Here is an 18,738-nt window from a genome sequence, read left to right on the forward strand (position 1 = left end):
CAATCTGTTCCAGTGTGTTTCTGGAGTGATAAAAATATAAATCAGCTATCCCCCCCTCCTCCCCAACAATGGGTCCTCTTTGGGAATGATCTTCCTTATAAACACACTAGTGAAGGCAAAGGGCTTCAGCACACATCCAAAAGGACCAAGCCATGGTTGAGGGCGTCAGAGCTTCAGCATATCCACTTAGTTCAATATATAAATATTTGGATTTAATTCACATTTGTTCATTGGCTCAACGACCAGGAATTTAAAACGCGTTAATAAATTAAGTGCACAAAAAAGCTAAACAAAACATTTGGTGTTAAAAAGGGGGAGGATTTGAGAGGTATGCTGTGATTGGCAGATCCGTCAGCCATGTATGGGTTAAATGAGTGTTTTCATCGTTTAACAGAAGAAAACAAAAAGAAGCCACACCTTTCTATGCAAAAGGTTCAGTAGTAAGAAGTTTGTTCAAACTGGCAATGTTCAGGTTGTAAAATGTGCAATTGTTGGATCATGCGGACAATTTGATCCTGGGGTTTCAGAGGTCCATGAGGTCACAAGGCGGTGTCGAACTCCTCGGGGGCGTTGACTCTGTCTTCTGCTCCAGAAGACATATCGTTCAGCTGCTCCCTCACCTCATTTTCCAAGTGTGGAGGAACCACAAACTGGTCCTCGGGTTCCAGTTGGGAAGGAGCTGAGAAATAACCAGTTTTTCTCTTTGGAGCTTCAGAAGCGACCTCAATAAGGTTAAGTATTTCTTCGAGCGGTACAACAGAGCCATTCGAGTGCTTCTTCTTGTATAAACTCAGCACAGACATCGAGGAAGGCAGTTCGTCCTTCTCTTGGTTTGGGTTGTGGTTTATGGTGTTCTGTTGCAGAATCTGCATGGAAATCCCACAACTGTCCTCCTCCAGGCTCTGGAAAGTGCTGACATACGGTGGTTCTGGGGAATGTTGCCTGCTGCAGTGAATGTCCACCTCCACCTCCAGCCGGCTGCCCATAATGAGGCCTTCGGCTTGCAGCTCGTCGTCGCTGTCCAGACCGTTCTCCGACTGGTTGCTGGAGAAGGTGGCGCAAGACGGCTGCCGCTGAAAGGTGCTGGCTGAAGGAACGGGATGCAAACTGCACCTCCGCTCAGGGCGCAGGATGAGACCTCCTTCTAGGCCAACTATGGCGTGCTCATCTGAAGCCGTGGACCCAACTTCACTACTCACCTCCGATACGGACATTTCACTGCTGAATTCAGAGGAGGACGGTGTGACCGAGTCGGGCGACTCTTTTGTCGCCACTGCGGAGGCTAAACCGGATGGATTAGGTAACGTCAGTGTGTGCATCTCACAAGTGCAGGTGTCCTCTCCGATACTGAGACACACCACCAAAGCGGCCACATTGTCCTGGCAGCCATAGCTTTGCGCCAAAGTACACAGCTTCTTAGCAGCGGCCAGCGGATCGGGAAGGTGGCGGATGGTTTGAACAGCCTCTGTTGCTGGTACGTACTCCCACAGCCCTTTGCTACCCAGGATTAACATCTCATCCTGCACGGTCAGTGGCAAAGTGGAGATATGAGGATCTGGGAGCACCCAGGGGTGTAGATAGGTGCAACCCAGCAGACGGGTACAGCAGGTGACACCATTGACCTTATTGTCCTGCAAGACAGGGACAGAAATAACCAGTAAGTGGGGGAATAATAATAGATGGTTGTCCCATAACAACCAGATTCCTAATCTAAAGTCATTGGAGCAGGAAATGAAGAATATGATTACAAAGTCTCAATCACAAGGTTCTGTACCAATGTAAAAAAATCTAGTAAGATCCTAACTTTATGTGCACTCTGCCTCTCCTGCACTGAAATCCCAAACAGGTTTCCTCTCCCTGGTGGATTACAGAACACCTCCCCTTATATTATAAAGATAAAGAGAGGCCGAGATGTTAAAGTGACATTAAACCCTCAGCTTTTTTAACATAAAATAGTGTAATGTGTGCCAGACTGTAATCCATGGTTGTTGCCCTTCTCTTTGCTGCTCTTCTTTTTAAATCCGTATCTCTTCTCATGCTGGGCAGAACTTCTGTTTTGCAGCAGACTGCCTTGTCTCTGGAATGGATACATGGTGTCTGTGTGCAGGTTCACAACCTGAGCCAGCACTACAGGAAGAGGCACTCAGCTGCAAAGGGAAGTTCTCCCCCAGCATGAGAAGAGATAAGGATTTAAAAGGAAGAGCAGCAAAGAGAAGGGAAACTACCATGGATTACAGTAAGGTACACATTACAGTATTGGTTTATGTTAAAAAATCTGAGGGTTTAATGTCACTTTAAGTAGTCCAGCAAGGGAGAACTTGGACAGGTATGAAAACACTGCTGGGGATTTCAGTGCAGCATAGGCAATGTTATGAGCTCACTAAATGAAGTTAGGGGCCCACTGGATTTCTGGCAGATCACCAGATATTTTTCTGTACTTGCAGCATTTTTAAAAGAGACAAAACCTTCACAATAACCATTGTATAGTACTGCAAAGCAGGGACAAATATGGATGCCCCCCATGTACATAAAATGAAGAATACACAGAGAAACAAGGCTTTTAAAGTACTCAACATTGAAAAACCCTATACAGGTAAGAAGTTCAGAATACCTCGGTGATGATTGCCCTTTGCTCCTTGATCCGTAAGAGCTCCTCAGGACATTGCTCCAGGCTAAAGACCCTGGACAGAGCGAGAGGCCGCCCGTTCCGACACAACACGGCCTGACAAGTTCCAACGTTGGCAACGGTCAGGGAGAAGCTGTGATCAGTGGCACCGCGTCCGACATAGCACAAAAGGGCAGAAGAGCCCAGTTTCTGGCCTGCCGTTCCCAGCTTCCTGTAGTAAGAAAGGACAACAACCTATTATGGCTGCAACTGTATCCCAAGATGTATTTTAAAAAAGGAACCTATCAACTTATTTATAGATTTAAAGGAAAACTCCACTTCATTAAAAAAACTGGATTTATCATATGAACTTGCTGCACAGGCCCTCGTGTACTTTAATGTTATTAAAAAAGACCTCCCCATTTCAATATGAAGCTGCCGTCATTTTAACCATCTAAAATGGTTCAAAAATTCAATGCAATATGGCAACCTGGAGATGTTCTATACAGCAGCATCATGGCACCCTTTAAAAGGTATGCAAAATTTTGAGGTGCCCAAGTCTAAAATGTAAATGTAGTATGTGAGGTCCCTCCAGAATCCAAACAGACCCTTATCAGAGACCAAAAAAAAAAGTGGAGTTCTCCCTTTCACATCACAGACCCCCTTTACATCAGGAGCCACCTACTTTTACATCAGAGTCACCCCCTCTCACACTACACTACATCACAAGCCCCTTCCCCTTTTACATCAGGAGCCCCCCCTGTCATATTAGGAGCCCCCTACTTTCACATCAAAGTCACCCCCTCTCACAATAAGAGCCTCCCTTCACACCAGAGCCCACCCTTTCCACATTCGATTTACCTCTTTGCATAACAAGCTCCCCTGTTTACTTCAGGAGCCCCCCTTCATATTAGGAGCCCCTTCCTTTCATATCAGAGTCACCCCCTCTCATACCAAGAGCCTCCCTTCACATCAGAAGCCCCCTTTACACCAGAGCCCCCCCCACCTGCACATCAGTTTGCTCTTTTACATCACAAGCCCCCCTCCCTTTACTTTACATAAGGAGCCCCATCTTTGTACAAGTAACATTTTAGGCATCCCCTGTAATATAAATGTCAGCTTTGGTGAGATACTCCCTATGGATTAACTACTTCCAATGGGATGCCGACACTGCACCTTTCCTCATGAGTACACTGAAAGGTGGTTATAATGAACCAGACTCTTCCATTCAGTGATGAGTCTGTAAAGGACATAGTGAAACAAACCGCTTTTTCTTCAGAACAAAAAGAAAAGTAGAAATCTGCAACAAAGTTTGTTTTCAACAAGAGCGGAGTTACACTTTAAAACTATGAATCGTGGATAAGAGCAGACATCACAAGGAGAATGTGAATATCTTTATTAACCTAAGAAAACCCAGGTAGGATTTCCTTACTTTGGGGAACATGCCACTCCTTGAACCAAGTCCCACCCACTTTCCCATTGAAATAAGTTCCACCCCTAATGCTAACTCCACCCTCTTCCCACCCATCATCCAGTGAAAGCATTGCAGCAGCTGGTAAGGCAGCCTAGAAGAGGGCAGGTGGGTAGGAGCTGGTTGTAAGAGCGGTTCTGGTTTTCCATACGTGAAAATTGGAACCTTTCAGAATAAAAAGTATGGGAGCCCTCATTTCAGAAAAGGTGCCATTCTTTCCGGATATGGAATCAACGAGTCATCGATGGCAGCTTCCATATTTTTATGCTGATGAGCGCCCTTTAAATGCATACCTTTCTCTTGAAATCCTGCTGGTCAGGTGACCGATGACTAGGCCCTGGCCACGTGGTCTCTGCTGAAGAAGCAGCATAGAGGTGAACAGGCCTAATCTGTAACTGCCAGCCATGCCCAGTGCATCTCTTAGCTGCTTCTTTAAAGACAGAAAGCAGAAACATGTTTCAAGTTTAACCTGCCAGAAAGTGAGGAAAACAAAATCTCCAACATGGATGCAAACGACAATAAAACCCAGCAGAAGCTCTAACCCTTTTCACTGTTCTGAAAAGTTTTGGCTGGAGTTGTGCTTTAATCTTCTGACTCATTGTATACAATAGGCGAGCTGTCTGCCAGTTTCCTCTTTACAAACCTGTGTGACACCAGGAACGTGTGGCACATGAACGTCCTTTCGCAGTTCGACTGCTGCAGCTCTTCCAGCAGGACATCTCCCATCGTGCACTGCAGCAGACGCGGCACCTCCTCATTCTTATCACCATCGAACATGCCGTACAGAGCCTCCACGCCATCTGCAAAGTCGCTCACGGCCAGCGAGGAGACGCAGAGCCTGAAGGGAGGACAGAAAACACTAAACATTGCCAGGGTCACCAAAGCAAGATGTTCACGTCACAGACGCCAACGATACTCACTTGTTCCGCTGTCCGGACATCTCCGCTAAGCCGTGATTGCAGGAGATGGAGGACGCTGGCAGGTCAGAATTTGGCAAAGATTTGCTGTCGATTTTCAGGATGGGAATATGACTGTATGGGGAAAGCAGAAGAATAAGAGGAGTCACAATGTTTTATCAATCATCTGATTAGGACACTTGGACTGGGAATTCCTTTATGCCTGCCGGGTAAGATCTGGATTTGTGGGTCCTATGGTCACAATTAAAGTGTTTTCTTTTAGTATTAGACAGAGTCACCTTCTCTATTTGTCCTGGTGACCATTTCCCAAGTGATTTGAAATTCAAAATGTTAAACACTTGTCACTTAGGGGTCATTCACATGTGCAATTAAGGCCAGATAGCAGATTCCTGCATGAGGATTACAGATGAATGCAAACAGTCGAGTCCAGGAAGCCCGTACAAAGCAATAAGAGGCTGACAGGAGCCGCAGCTGTCCACCACTGTACAGGTGAAACTACAATAATTAGAATATCATGCAAAAGTAATTGCAGTAAGTGCTGCAAAAGGGGCCCAAACCAAGTACTGAGTACATATGCATGCTTGTACTTTTCAGAGGTCCGATATTGTTCTATGTACAATCCTTGTTTTATTGATTGCATGTAATAATCGACTTTTTTGAGGTTGTGGATTTGGGGTTCTTGGGGTTTTCATGAGCTGTAAGCCATAATCATCACAATTATGACAAATCACGGCTTGAACTATCTTGCTTTGCATGTAATGAGTCTATCTCATATATTAGTTTCACCTTTTAAGTTGCATTAGTGAAATAAATGAACTTTTGCACGATATTCTAATTATTCAAGTTTCACCTGTACACATGTATACCTGCAGTTAGGCACCAATGCCCAACTCTGGACGCAATCTGTCTGCATCTAAAAGGTCAGACATCTGTCCCTAACTGCAGGTAACCGCTGGATGTGGGGATATATGGAACCAGCGGTGGACAGCTGTGGCACCGGTCATTGCTTGGTACAGGCTTCTTGGCCAAAACTGTTCACATTCAGCTGTGATCCCAGCTGCAGGATCCGCACATTCTTGGCACAGGAATCCACTGTGTGGCCCTTATCGCACATGTGAAGGAGCCCTAACAGTCCTGATTCCGTCCCAATACCGCAAAATGAACAACGTTGTCGTCCTATTACAGGAAGTATATAAATAATAAATCTACTTGCAGGATAAACAGGTAATACAAATGTGTTACAGGGAGAAAAACAAAACCTGCTGCTTTAATGCTAGTGACAGACCGCATCATTTATGGCATTTTTTATTTTGTCCAGAGTTAACTACAGTTCCCTGCATTCCCCAGCTGGTTATATGCAAGTTAAATAAGCTCTGTGAAAGCTTTGTCATTCTAGTCAGAGCTCACACAAGGATATGGACTCTCTGCCTGCCCTCATGTGACAGCACTCAGGCCTAGTGATTGGCTGATCAGGCACCCAGCGCTGCATCATAAGAGAACCCCCTATAGCTGACGTAACAGGCATTTTATGGGGCTTCAGTAGGCAGACATAAGGGGAGTATAAGGAATGGAAGAGGGGGCATTTATGTGAAGCTGTTACTTTGTCCTGCCTGGGCACAGCAAAAGTTCACTTTAAGCCCCTGACACTAAACCAGTATGTAGATCATCAGCTTTGACTTCACAACTGCACATGTGTTGTGGGTCACCAATTAAAATAAACGAATGATAGTCAGCCAAAGTCAGAGATGGCAGCCGCTGTATTTTAGACAGGTATAGGTAATAATGTTACCACATTATTGTGGTAACAATAATGCTATTAGGAAGGACAGAGGTAGGCAGGGGAGGCATGTTCTCCCTTGCCAGTCCCCGCTATGGCACACAAACAATGATACGGGGAGCCACTATCATGGGCAGCAATGAGGCTGGTAACATTAGCAGACAGTGACGTCCCACTACCTGAATATGTCGTGTAACTGGTGGTCCAGCACCAGGTCAATGTTCCCTTTCAGGTCCAGCTCGTGAAGGACAGGAGGCAGGCTCTCCGGGGCCGCGATCTCCGCCAGGCTGTTACAGCTCAGGTCAACCAGCTGCAGGAACAAAGAGCAGCAACATCTCATGCCATAGGCCGAGTGAGTGACAATGAGATGACACCATGTACACAAGTCTACAGCTGTAGCACAGCCTGCAGGGGTAAGAGGGGGGAGTGGGAGGAGACATAAGAGGGGATCAGAGCGAGAAGTGGAGAGCTGGGAGAGGTTATGTAAGGTTGGAGGTGGGGTGAGACCTGGATCAGCGGCAGGTTGCAGATCTCAGGGAAGATGCTGATGCAGTTGGAGTGGGCGATGAGCGTGTGCAGCCGTTTGCAGTTGGACACCGTGCTGGGGATCGACTTCAACCGATTGCCGCTAAGGTTCAGTTCTTCCAGGAACTCCAGTTTGTTGAGTTTACTAAAAGAGGACAGATTGTGGGTGAGGACACTAGAATCAAAAGCAGCATGGCTACAAAATACGGTATATAGAGGTCTTCAGCCAAAACTTTTCTTTTCTTAGTTATGGATAAAATCAGGAGGAGCTTAGAACCCCCATTTGTCACGTTGACCGCCACCACAGAGAAAGTGAAGGAAATCCAAAATGGTATATTTGTCTCCTGTTTAGTTTATTAATTTGTATTGAGATTGTAGTCCATCACAGGAGCGAGCTTGGAGCAGTGACTACTTTACAACACACAGGGACCATGGGGAACAAAAGTAGCCCCCCTCCAGAAGGAAGGACAGTGTCCGCACCAATTCAGAGATGATTTGAGGATCTACAGCCGAGTGATACACAAAGATACATTTTTGTTAATAACTGTAGTTGAAGATATTTTTTAAGATTTAACTCCAGAGTTTAGGGTCACTTTAAGGCTGAATATTCAGATTTGCATAAGGCACTGTGACCCCTTAAAGAGAACATTTTATTTTTTTTTCTATCTCATCAGTCAACTTGACAACAGTGAGGTTGTCCAATAAGAAGCCAATGTGTGATATGGATCATTGGCTTAAACTCATAACTGAAATCCAAGCTACCACAGGCTCACCTGGCTGGGAAGGTCTCCAGCTGGTTATAGGCCAGATGAAGGACCCTGAGGTTGGCATGGATGGTGAGGAAAGGAACATACTGGTCAGTTAACCGGTTGTTGGTTAGGTAGAAAGCCTGCAGCCTGGTCCCGCTCTCCTCTCCACTGAACATCGATGGGAGGCTCTCCAGGATGTTTGCTGATGCATTTAGGAACCTGAGACTGACAACAGACATCTATATAAGTGGACACTTGGAAACCACAACAGCTGTACAGGTACCTACCACAGACAAAATATTATGAGATGAAGAAAGGTTGGCTATGGACTAGAAAATATGCGGAAACGCCTGTTCTAGTGATCTCTGTTAAGAGGGAAGATTTGTTCTTTCTTTCTGGGTTACAGTTAAGGGGAAAACACTCAAACAGGGACAGGGGCAGCAATAAGAACTTTGAACCTTCCGCTATCCTATCCAAACCAATAAAAGCAATAAAAACAATAAAAGCATTTGGCAAGCAAAGGGCAACTCCCTAAGTTTAAGGATTACTCCAACTAGTATTGGGTGAAGGCCAGGTGAGCTGAACCACTTACCAGCTTTTAATCTTTCTTGTAAACTCAAACAGAGAGAGCTTTGCACCTATCTAATATACAGAGAGTACAACAAGAGCAGTGAGAATCTACCCAATGCAGGAGGAGCAGTAAGACCCCATGGCATGGGTAAGGAGAGCCAGAACATTCTAAATGTCTTGCTATAGGAGTACCTAAGAAGCCGGAAAATTGTCATCTGTTTCTGAAAATAATTCTACCAACCAGCACCCGACCATAACTTAATGATTAAAGAGACAAGAATGCCTTGCGTAATCTGCAGTCTGTTCCTATAGATCACACAAGGCATCCTCAGACGCTGCCAGGACCTTGGCTGATGTCAGGGCTGGGGAGGGGGAGCAGTGGGGTCTCTGTTCTAAAGCAGAGCCTTTGACACTCCAGTCTCAGGGGTACTTGAAAATATAAAAGTACCTCCATTTAGTATGTTTATCTGGTTAGGGATGGGGAAGAGGGGAAGGTGGTGGGGGGTGATGACAGGATCTCTTTAAAACTGACTTCTGCTTTATTCTATGTACTTTTGTTCCTTCCGGTCCTTCATCCCAGTCCCAAATATGGCCACACTCTGCCTCATGGACACTTACTTTAAAGCTATGGTGAAGAGGGAGTCTGGAAGGTGTCTCAGCATATTGTGCTGCACATCCAGGGTCTCCAGGGGAATAGACTCCATTGGGCAAGGCAGGTTCTTCAGCTGGTTGTGTCCAAGCAGCAGCCTTCGCAGACTAGAAGAGGCCATTATCCTGCCAGGGAAAGAGAAAAGTCAACAAAGTATGGAAAAATTCTTATACGTTTCAATACATTCCTTTTGTATACAGTACATACAACATACACAGTATACAATAGTTGTATATTTGCAGTGTAAGATTTTTTTGAGAGCTAGTCTCACCAGATTTGGGGAGGTTACTGATGTGTTTCTCACTGTGCTCGTTGCTGGAAGCTTTGACGTGAGGAAGCAAAGCCCTGCCTCTACCTAGGTAGCCGCCTCCACACAGAACTCAGTATGGTAGATCAGTAATGGGGGAAAGATAATCTCCAGGGAGGTGACAGGCAATTCTAGTTACTAATGCTTTGCCCTCTGCTAACCTTTTTTTGGGCACAGCTTTCAAAGTTCAGTTCCTCTGAAGGCCATTCTGGTAGACATAGCTTTGGGACTTTGGGTAGTGTCAGAGCGTGCCACCATCTCTCACCCCCCACACATTCCTAATAGTGATGAGCTCTCTCACTAACCAACAAGAATGTGCAGGACACAGGGAAGCTTTAGCAATAGGAGGAAGCTCCAGAGCTTTGCAATTCAGAATGGACTGGGATTTATACATTAGAGCAATTTTCTGGAAGCTGCTGCAGGTACGTGATGGCACCTCGAAGTATCAAAACAGTCTTCTGGGCAGCAATTATTTCCAGAAGGAGAATTTAGTAATGGTACCCTACATATATCTCTCAAAGAAGGTTTCATTCCAAGTAAGAACTGGTACACTTTAAAAATAACTCTGACCCAATTAAAACAGAGTGCTGCAAAAGGAGAAACTGTTAGAACTACTAAAATAAAAAGCACATGTGCACTCTTCCCCCTGCAATTAAGCAGAAGAGGATATACACAATTCAAGAGTCATGGAACACTTCCCTTCAATAAAGCGGACCTTAACAATCAAAAATCAAATTCTACCAATGCATCCCTCCATGTATGATGATTAATAATAACATCGACATGTCAGGTGTAAAATGCTGCGATTGTTAAATAATTACACTTGCAGAGCATTCACTTCCTGCTTTAAAAGTGCAAATGACTTCAGTTTGGCAAAGCAATGCACACTGAGATTGCCTTGTCATCCGCAGAGCATGGCTGGGAAATCTCATCTGTAATCTCACAAGATCTCAGGGAAAGGCATTTTCCTCCCCTGAGATGATGTGCATGGTCACATGTCCTAGTCACATATGCCAGAAATCCAGGAAGTAATAGGAGAGCTAGTAATCTGCCCTTAGTTAACATGGTCACTGTCAGAAGACAGGAGAAGAAAAGAAAAACAAGGTATGCAAAGAATACAAAGCCGGCAATTCTCTAGAAGTATGTGTATGTAGATTGTCATTACTAAACATTTGTAAAGGTGTGTTTGTTGATATTTTAAAGATTTGGGTAAAGGTCCAGTTAAGCTGAAAATTCTCTTTTGCACACAGGTAAACCTTCAATACTACCTGAGAGGCAGCTCTGCTATCGCGTTGAAGCTGAGATCCAGAGCTTCCAGCTTCTTGGCCTCGCAAACGCACTCCGGCACCGACGCTAGGCAATTCCTGTAATAGAAGCATGCTATATAAGGGTCTACTTTATGGCCATAATTCATGATATACGGAGCTCACCTATCCTTCCCTCAGTTATACCAATAAACACAAAGGAGGGGGCTCAGTGCTGTAAGGGATATCATAAAAGCCTGAATAATGCATAACTGGAAGCTTTAATTGTCAGGAGATTCAGGTAGATGTAGGGAAAGTCAAACGTGTTAGTCTGGCCCAAGATCAGTCTCTGCAGCAGTAGGGAGTGGTGGACCAAGACAACAGAACAGATGGTGATTACATCCATCAATGGCCACCCATAACTGAAAGTGTTCGGAGTGGACTGATCCTGTAAGTAAGAACATGCATGCATACGTGCAAAGGTGCCTCCATACCATCCTCGGCCTACTTACCTAGACAGGTCAAGAGTGTGGAGCAACGAGGGTGCCACGTAGACGTTCACAGAGGTCAGTCCTGCAGAGGAAGACAGCAAATACCAACACACAGTGAGTAACGGGAAACAGACAGGCAGGGAAATAGTGGAGGATAACATGACAACCTACTGTTGGAGCTGGCATAGATGGCCCGCAGGGAGAAGCCGCACAGCCTCAGCTCCGTCAGCTGGTTCCGTTCACAGTGCAATTGCTCCAGGTTCCCCATAGAGCTGAGGTCCAGAGCAGATAGCTGGTTATCCCGCACATCGAATTGAGTGATGTGGTTTATCCCTTCCAGGCTGGCTCCCACTTGAGTCAAATGATTCATCCTATACAAAAGATAAGACAACAGACTTATCTGTCATGGCTTTATTTGCCAAAGTAAAGGTCACAGAAAAATCCAACGCATTTTGGGGGCTCACCAGTCCACCCTCAATAGAGCTTGCATTGACCAAAGAGAAAATAAGTTATCCTGATAAGACAACAACAAGAATCTATATGTTGCATAGAGAACGTTCACTCAGAATGCCAGGTTGATAGTTACAATGGCTTCCTACAGTTGAGTGATCTTATTGTTTTTCAATGGCCTTGAAGCGAGATTGTGTTTCATGGGAACAAGTGTGAGGGTGGGAGCAAATAAGATATTGCATGCTATCGGATGTTTAGCTGTGCAATGTGTGATCTAGGGCACAACTGGCTTTGACTGCTAGTCTCACCAGATTTGGAGGAAGTTTTGGTCACTCCTGTCCTGCTCACTGTTCTCCTTGCTGAAGAGGAAGCTGTACTTGAGGACCTGCGGAGCAAGGATCTCCCTGCTTCATTCATTCTGTAGATCTATGCTTCTTCCACCTCTCTTGCTGCTTCTTGAATATAAGCCCACCAAGCCATGGGGGCAGCTCTGTCATGAGGAAGAAAAGCCATGCCTCTACCAGGATAGCCACCTCCATACAGAGACATAGTAAAGACCAAGGCATGGTTAGTCAATAATGAGAAACGATTAGCTGTAGGGAGACCAGAGGCAATACTGGTGACTAGATCTTTGCTCTCTGACTCCCTTATTTCTGGGCACAGATTCCAGTTTAGGTCTTCCTTTAGTATAGAATTTTATTAAAAGCAGCATGAAGCCAAGGTGAAGAGAACTTTGGGGTCTGACTATATTAAAATATATTGGTTTGTATTATGTGGATATGTGTCCTGTTACATTTGAAGAAACCAGCAGCTTACCGCAAGTCTATGACCTTCATGTGCGTCATGTTCCCAAGTGTCTGAAGGTTAAGAAGCTCCAGTCTGTTCCCCGCCATACACAACCTCTCCACAGATGGAAGATTCTCAAACACCTTGGGAATGGCGGTCAGATCATTGAATGCAAGGCTGAGGCTTGTCAATTGCTTCAGGCACCCCAGCTCATCTGGCAACATTGTCAGGGAATTCCCATCAAGGTTAAGTGTCTGCAGGCTGGGTGTGAAGAAGGAAATATGTTCTTAATATTTGAAATTATTTGCATAGCCAAACATTACATTTTTTTATCAAATTTTTCCAAGAACAAGAGCTGTAGTTGTCAAGAAGTGTAATTAATGTATATTGCATGTCCTTCCCCAGGCTCCCATGATGCTGCACAGCTGCCATTTAACTTAAAATGTCAGGGGTGGTGGGAGGCATGTAAGCCTTAATGGCATGTAAGCGCTGCCTGAACTACATATCTCAAGATCCTGCCCCTTTTTACTCATCTTCAAGCTGTGGCTCAGGGGTAGTTTTCGGTAGGCCAGAGCAGTTTTTCAGCGATTACAATGATTACAAAGGGGGAAAGAGGGACATCAAGACACAACGTCACACTGTACTCCACTGGTAAATCTTTGGCAGGTGACAATACTGGGTGAATATTCAGCTGTTATGGGCACTGAAGCTGGCCCAGTACGGCCATAGAGGTCTCTATGGCAGGATCAGCCCATATTATTTTTGTTACAAGAGCAGACACCAGCGATAACAGTATGGTCATTCTACCTGCAGCAGCCTCAATGACTTCTGGGCAGTATTGGAGCTGGTGTCCTTGGAACCTTCCGCCCCTACTCATTCCTATTGGCCCATTGAAATAATGGGCGGCCACAATGACCAAAAGGAATGTGGAGGAGGCAGGAATGGATGGGCAAGCTTCCGCATGATCAGTAAGTGTCAGAGATTTTCCAGGATTCAGCTATAGGGGCCGGGTTCTGCAGGCACCCCTATGAATGTTCTCCATTGGTGCTTGGCTAAGGGACTCAATTTGTCATCTCCACAAGTGTGATATAGTGGTGGGTTTTGGGAAGGGGGGGGGGAGCTCCATATTTTTTACAGAATGTCTTCCTTTCCTAACCTACTTCTCCACAGTACACACTAAATTGCAAGATCATCCCAACACATTTCAGAGACTGCAATTCTGTATACTCCATACCACTGGCCCTTTTATTAATAGAGATGAACCCAGGTTTGGACCAAACCCAGTCCAAACCTAGGCTCCTCTGAACAAAGAAGTGCCATGGGTGCTTCCAGCCAATCACCTGTGGGATGGGTATTCCCCACCCTTCAGCTGCATGTTAGCAAAGGCATGGGATGTTTGTGGTGATGTCATGTACCTTACATGGCCACACAGCCATAATAGGTAAATGTCACTTACCAAATACAGACATGTAGCCATATAAGGTAATTGACGTCACTACATCCCGCCCCTTTGCTTATGTCAAGCTGTGCATGGGGAATTCCCCACCAGCAGCTGAATATGTGACACGGAAGGAGCTACGTTCCATGTTTGGGAGGAGCTCCTTTTGGGTTTGGAAGAGCTCAGGTTCGGGTTTGGTTCAGGTCCAAACCTGAGCTCATCCCTAATAAGGCCAAAGAGTCCACCCGAAGCTTTATCCATCCTGGAAGCCCACCATAGCACCATCCCAGCTTCCTGCCCATCAGCACTCCCACCAATGACCCGATTTGAACTTTCAGCTGTGGTGTGGAAATTGGAGTCACCTAGTATCATTACCTTCAATCTATTCCAAACAGATTGAAGTTTGAAAGAATACATAGGTGAATATAAAAAGGTAACTCACCTGAGCAACTGACCAATTTGCGGAGGTAAGTGTGTCAGCCCATTACAGGAGACATTGAGCTCTGTGAGTGTGGCTATCTGGCATAGCTCGAAAGGAAAATGTCCCAGTTTGTTCTGTGACAGATTGAGAATCTTCAACTGCGAAAACCTTAGAAGAAACACAAAGACAGGTCAGCTTCAGCAATGTCAACTAAACAGCCCTGACCTCAGAGCTCATCCCAGGCAGAGCAGTGCGCATGAGTACCTGCAGAGACTGCTCACTCCTGCTGGACTCTGAAGCTGCAGGAAGTTATGGCGGAGGTTCAGGGACATGACGTCCTGGCAGTAGAAGAGGTGCTCGGGAATCTCTTCTAGGCTCTGACACGAGAGATCAACGGTGCTCAGCCTCTGAGATACGACCTGGAAGAGAATTGTATAATGATTAAAATATGATCTATAAAGTATTAAAGCTGAACTCCGGCCTTCCATTCAGTCTTGTACAGTTGTGCCAGCTCCTCTCCTGGACTAAAATTGCTTCCTCTGATTTCACCGCACACTGCGAGCTTCACCTTCAATTCCTGTCCCTATGACACCCACAAACAAATGAGGCAGGCAACAATAAATGATGTATAAAGCTCAAACCCTTCCTCCCTCTCCTAAAAATTTGTTTCTGTCTGTGTCCCCATTGGAAAAATGTCCCATCACTTCCTATCCAGACAGGAACTGAGGAGTAATCTCCTCTATTAGCTATGCAATACAAGTTTGACAGAGGCTTTAACCCTTCGCCGCTCAATGAAGACCTGGCTGGCATTGGGCTTTAATCACATTATGAATGAGGTTAGCAGTTTTGTTCTGTGTCCTAAATGGACATTGCTTCTCTCCAGGGGTGATCAGTATTGTCTGGAGATGACCGTACACCTCTTTCCAATAATGCCCAATGCAATGATCCACCCTGCTCTTCACTCCTAGGACGCCTTCCTTACTTTAGTTGCTTGCCGGTGCCATCTCTGGTATTCCGCAGCAGAGTCGAAGCTGACGTGGTAGGTGGGAGCTTGTGCTTCAGCAGAGCAGAAGGCCAGGCAGTGCGGTCTCCTCTTCACCTCCTCTATCTGAAAGGGGGAAAGAGGCGAGTCAAGATCATTTTAAAGCTGAAATCCAGGCAAACTTGATAAATAGTTAAACTTTATTACCTGCCGGAGCATTGGTAAATTTGGGTTTGACCATTTCAACAGCTCTTCATTTTACAATAAAATCCTGCCTTCAATATACTGCAGATTCTCTTCAAGAGAAACAGCCCCGAATGAGCATTAGTAAGAACCTGAATATCCACTCTGAGGTTGTTAGAATACTGCAGCTATAGCCAATGTTGCCCCTAGCATTTTTTGCCACCTGAGGCGGATGGGGGGAGTGGTTGGTGATCTTGGAGTGACGCCACTTGGCTTGGTGTCCCATCCAGCTCATGGCAACCGGTGTCGTCCTGCCTGAGGCAAACGGGAGTGAGGTGGGTTGGTGGTCTTGGTTGGGCGACGCCGCTCTCCCCACCGGGCTCAGCATCCCACCCAGCTCCTGGCAACCAATGTTGTCCTGACTTAGGCAGGTTGGGGTGAAGCGGGATGGTGGTAATGGAGTGACGCCACCCTCCCCACCTGGCTCGGCATCCCATCCAGCTCCTGGCAACCAGCAACATCACTGGTTGCCAGGAGCTGCGCTGGATGCCGACCAACTCCTGGCAACCAATTGCTAAGAGCCCACGTTGCTAAGAGCTGTGCAGGGAGATGATAACGGCATTTATACATCTCCCTGCCCGGCTCTCAGTAACCTGGGACACCCCGAACAGAAAGGCAGCGTCAGGCACACTGCAAATATTGTGCAGCAAAGCAACCATGCCGGTCTGCGTGCCACCACCCCACATGACCCAAAGATATGCTGCCTGAGGCAACAGCCTCAGGCTGCCTAATTAAAAGGGACAGCCCTGGCCATAGCTTTTGGGGATAGCTGTGTGTAAGGTGAGGTTATTCACATGTGTTCTCTTCCAGTCAGAGAAAAAATGTTCCGGCCAGAGCTTAAAGGAGAACTATGGGGTCAGTGTTTTTCCCCATAGTTCTCCTTGGGGTAACGGGAGGACACCAACTAGCGTCCTCCCGTTACCCTAAGCTCAGTATACCGTGAGCTACAGCTCGCGGTATACTGAGACGCCACACCTGGAGCGGATCCCGACTTAGATGACGGGATCCGCCCAGCTGCATGAGTGACAGCTGGCTCTGCCTATCTAGAGGCAGAGCCAGCTGTACCCACCCCCTCCCCCGTCCGTTCCGCCAGTCAGCGCTGGCAGATCGGAGCGGGGAGAGGGGAATCCAGCCCCTCCCCCTGTCACGGCAGAGAGCCGTGACAGGATCGAGAGGTGAGGGAACCCGGTATGTGTTCTCTCACCTCCCGATCTACTGAGCCGACCTTGTGACAGTCTCATTGTCACAGGTCAGCTTAGGACTATGAGGTGAGTGGAAATCACTCATGTCATAGTTCTCCTTTAAAGATGAACTCTGGGAAAAATCACAAACGTACCCTTGCAGTGGGGCTACCCCTGCACTGCAAGGGTTAACTGCAGGTCAATAAACCTGCATAAGAAATGATAACGTCAGCGCTCCTTAGACCATCAGGGCCCAGGAAAGAATAGGCTGTGGGGACTGGTCGAGCAGCCCAGAAGGAGCTGGTGCAACCGAGGATCAGTTTATTTGCACCCCTGGACAAAATGAGCACTTAACCCTTGCATTGCGGGGGTAACCCCTCCTGGAGGGTAAGTTTGTGCTTTTCCAGGAGGTCTTCTTTAAAGATTTTAACTGACACTCTACTTGTGCTGCTTGAGGAGGTAAACCGGTTACTTAAAGCTTTATGCCTGCCATATCTAATCCCAAATTAAAGTACAAGGATTGTTGTATTTCTGGCAAAATCATGTATTCTGAAAATGTTGTTCACCTGATAAAACTAATGCAGCTGCCACATCTGGGCAAGGACTAGTAAGCTGCAATATATTACCTTTTTTTTGCTTTTGGGTCTAGATATACTTGTAATCATGGCAGCACCTTTGTTTTAGGACAGCTTCAAGAGTGCCTGAGCTCAGGCACGAGATAAGACACCAGAACAGCCAGATACAGTGGTACCTCAGTTCACGAACTTAATTCGTTCCACGATTCTGGTCGCGAACTGCATCAAACTGTGATCAGACCGCGATCTCGACTAGAGGAAGCCATGACCACGTGTCAGAGCAGGGAAGATGGCTGAGGTTGTGTTTGTCACATGATGCGGAGTTTGCGAACGTAAGCAAAATTTTGCCGAACGTCCTGTTCGCGAACAGAAGCGTTCCTGAACCCGAGGTACCAATGTACTTAGCCCAATACTTCTGCTCTGACAGGGAGAAAAGAAAAGAAAAAAAATAAAACAACAGTAAACCCCCCAAGAGGTAAAGTTGCACTAATGGAACAATTAAAGGTGGAGATTCAGATTGCTACAAATGTCCATCGGTGACTGGTTCTCTTCATGCGGTGATAATACATACACAAGGCGCATTCTGCTCACCTTCCCACCCACAAGGGGCAGAATGTGCATCTTCCCCGTCTGACAATCCTTCACAGAGGAGACGATTAAGCAGGTACCGCAGAGAACGACGAGCCTTTCCGCCCACTTATGTAGCTGAATTTTGCCTTTGCGTACATTAAAAACACCCGAAAGCAAAATCCGGTCCAACTGTTCCTTAGAACTCGGTTTCTCTGAAAATAATAATAGGAATGATATTAATACATACAATATTTATTCTTTTATTACCATATAAATGTAGCAGTGACATCATCACTGTGCTGTACAAAACCTGTGCATATAGCAGAGCTGTGGGAGGGGCCCAGCAGTCCCCACCCACTACAGGCTTCCTGCAGATCAGTCACCCTGCACCAGGAGAGAGAGCTGCAGTGAATGGTCTTTATTACAGGAGGGGGCGGAGACAAGACCAGTAACCCTACACAGGGAGAGAGAGCAGCAGTGAGCAGTCTTCATTACAAGAGGGGGGCGGAGACAAGACCAGTCACCCTGCACAAGGAGAGAGAGCAGCAGTGAGCGGTCTTTATTACAGGTGGGGGCGGAGACCAGACCAGTCACCCTGCACAAGGAGAGAGAGCAGCAGTGACTGGTCTTTATTGCAGGAGGGGGTGGAGACAAGACCAGTCTCCCTGCACAAGCAGAGAGAGCAGCAGTGATCGGTCTTTATTACAGAAAGCTCCAAGTGTCACGCTGGATAACTGCACAGATCTGGAAGAAATACACAAAGCTCACCAAGAGTGAAGGAAGACAC

At 46.3% G+C, this 18,738-nt stretch overlaps 1 protein-coding gene across 1 annotated transcript in view; it reads right to left on the reverse strand.

Annotated features, from left to right (window-relative positions):
* Positions 1-255: 255 nt before the first annotated feature.
* The window catches only part of PHLPP2 (PH domain and leucine rich repeat protein phosphatase 2), a 28,416-nt gene continuing 9,933 nt past the window's right edge, over positions 256-18,738 (reverse strand). Inside the window, exons 4-19 of the mRNA XM_018555883.1 lie at positions 17,973-18,163; positions 15,383-15,508; positions 14,665-14,819; positions 14,422-14,568; positions 12,572-12,802; positions 11,477-11,676; positions 11,327-11,387; positions 10,839-10,934; positions 9,233-9,388; positions 8,069-8,269; positions 7,278-7,440; positions 6,950-7,080; positions 4,997-5,107; positions 4,720-4,914; positions 2,612-2,837; positions 256-1,631 (exon numbers count right to left, since the gene is read on the reverse strand). Coding sequence (XP_018411385.1) covers positions 540-1,631; positions 2,612-2,837; positions 4,720-4,914; positions 4,997-5,107; positions 6,950-7,080; positions 7,278-7,440; positions 8,069-8,269; positions 9,233-9,388; positions 10,839-10,934; positions 11,327-11,387; positions 11,477-11,676; positions 12,572-12,802; positions 14,422-14,568; positions 14,665-14,819; positions 15,383-15,508; positions 17,973-18,163 — 3,482 coding nt within the window. The 3' untranslated portion in view covers positions 256-539. The remainder of the gene's footprint in view (positions 1,632-2,611; positions 2,838-4,719; positions 4,915-4,996; positions 5,108-6,949; positions 7,081-7,277; positions 7,441-8,068; positions 8,270-9,232; positions 9,389-10,838; positions 10,935-11,326; positions 11,388-11,476; positions 11,677-12,571; positions 12,803-14,421; positions 14,569-14,664; positions 14,820-15,382; positions 15,509-17,972; positions 18,164-18,738) is intronic.

The sequence above is a fragment of the Nanorana parkeri genome, unplaced genomic scaffold, assembly GCF_000935625.1.
Source record: "Nanorana parkeri isolate BGI_ZX_2015 unplaced genomic scaffold, ASM93562v1 scaffold216, whole genome shotgun sequence".
Lineage (NCBI taxonomy): Eukaryota > Metazoa > Chordata > Amphibia > Anura > Dicroglossidae > Nanorana > Nanorana parkeri.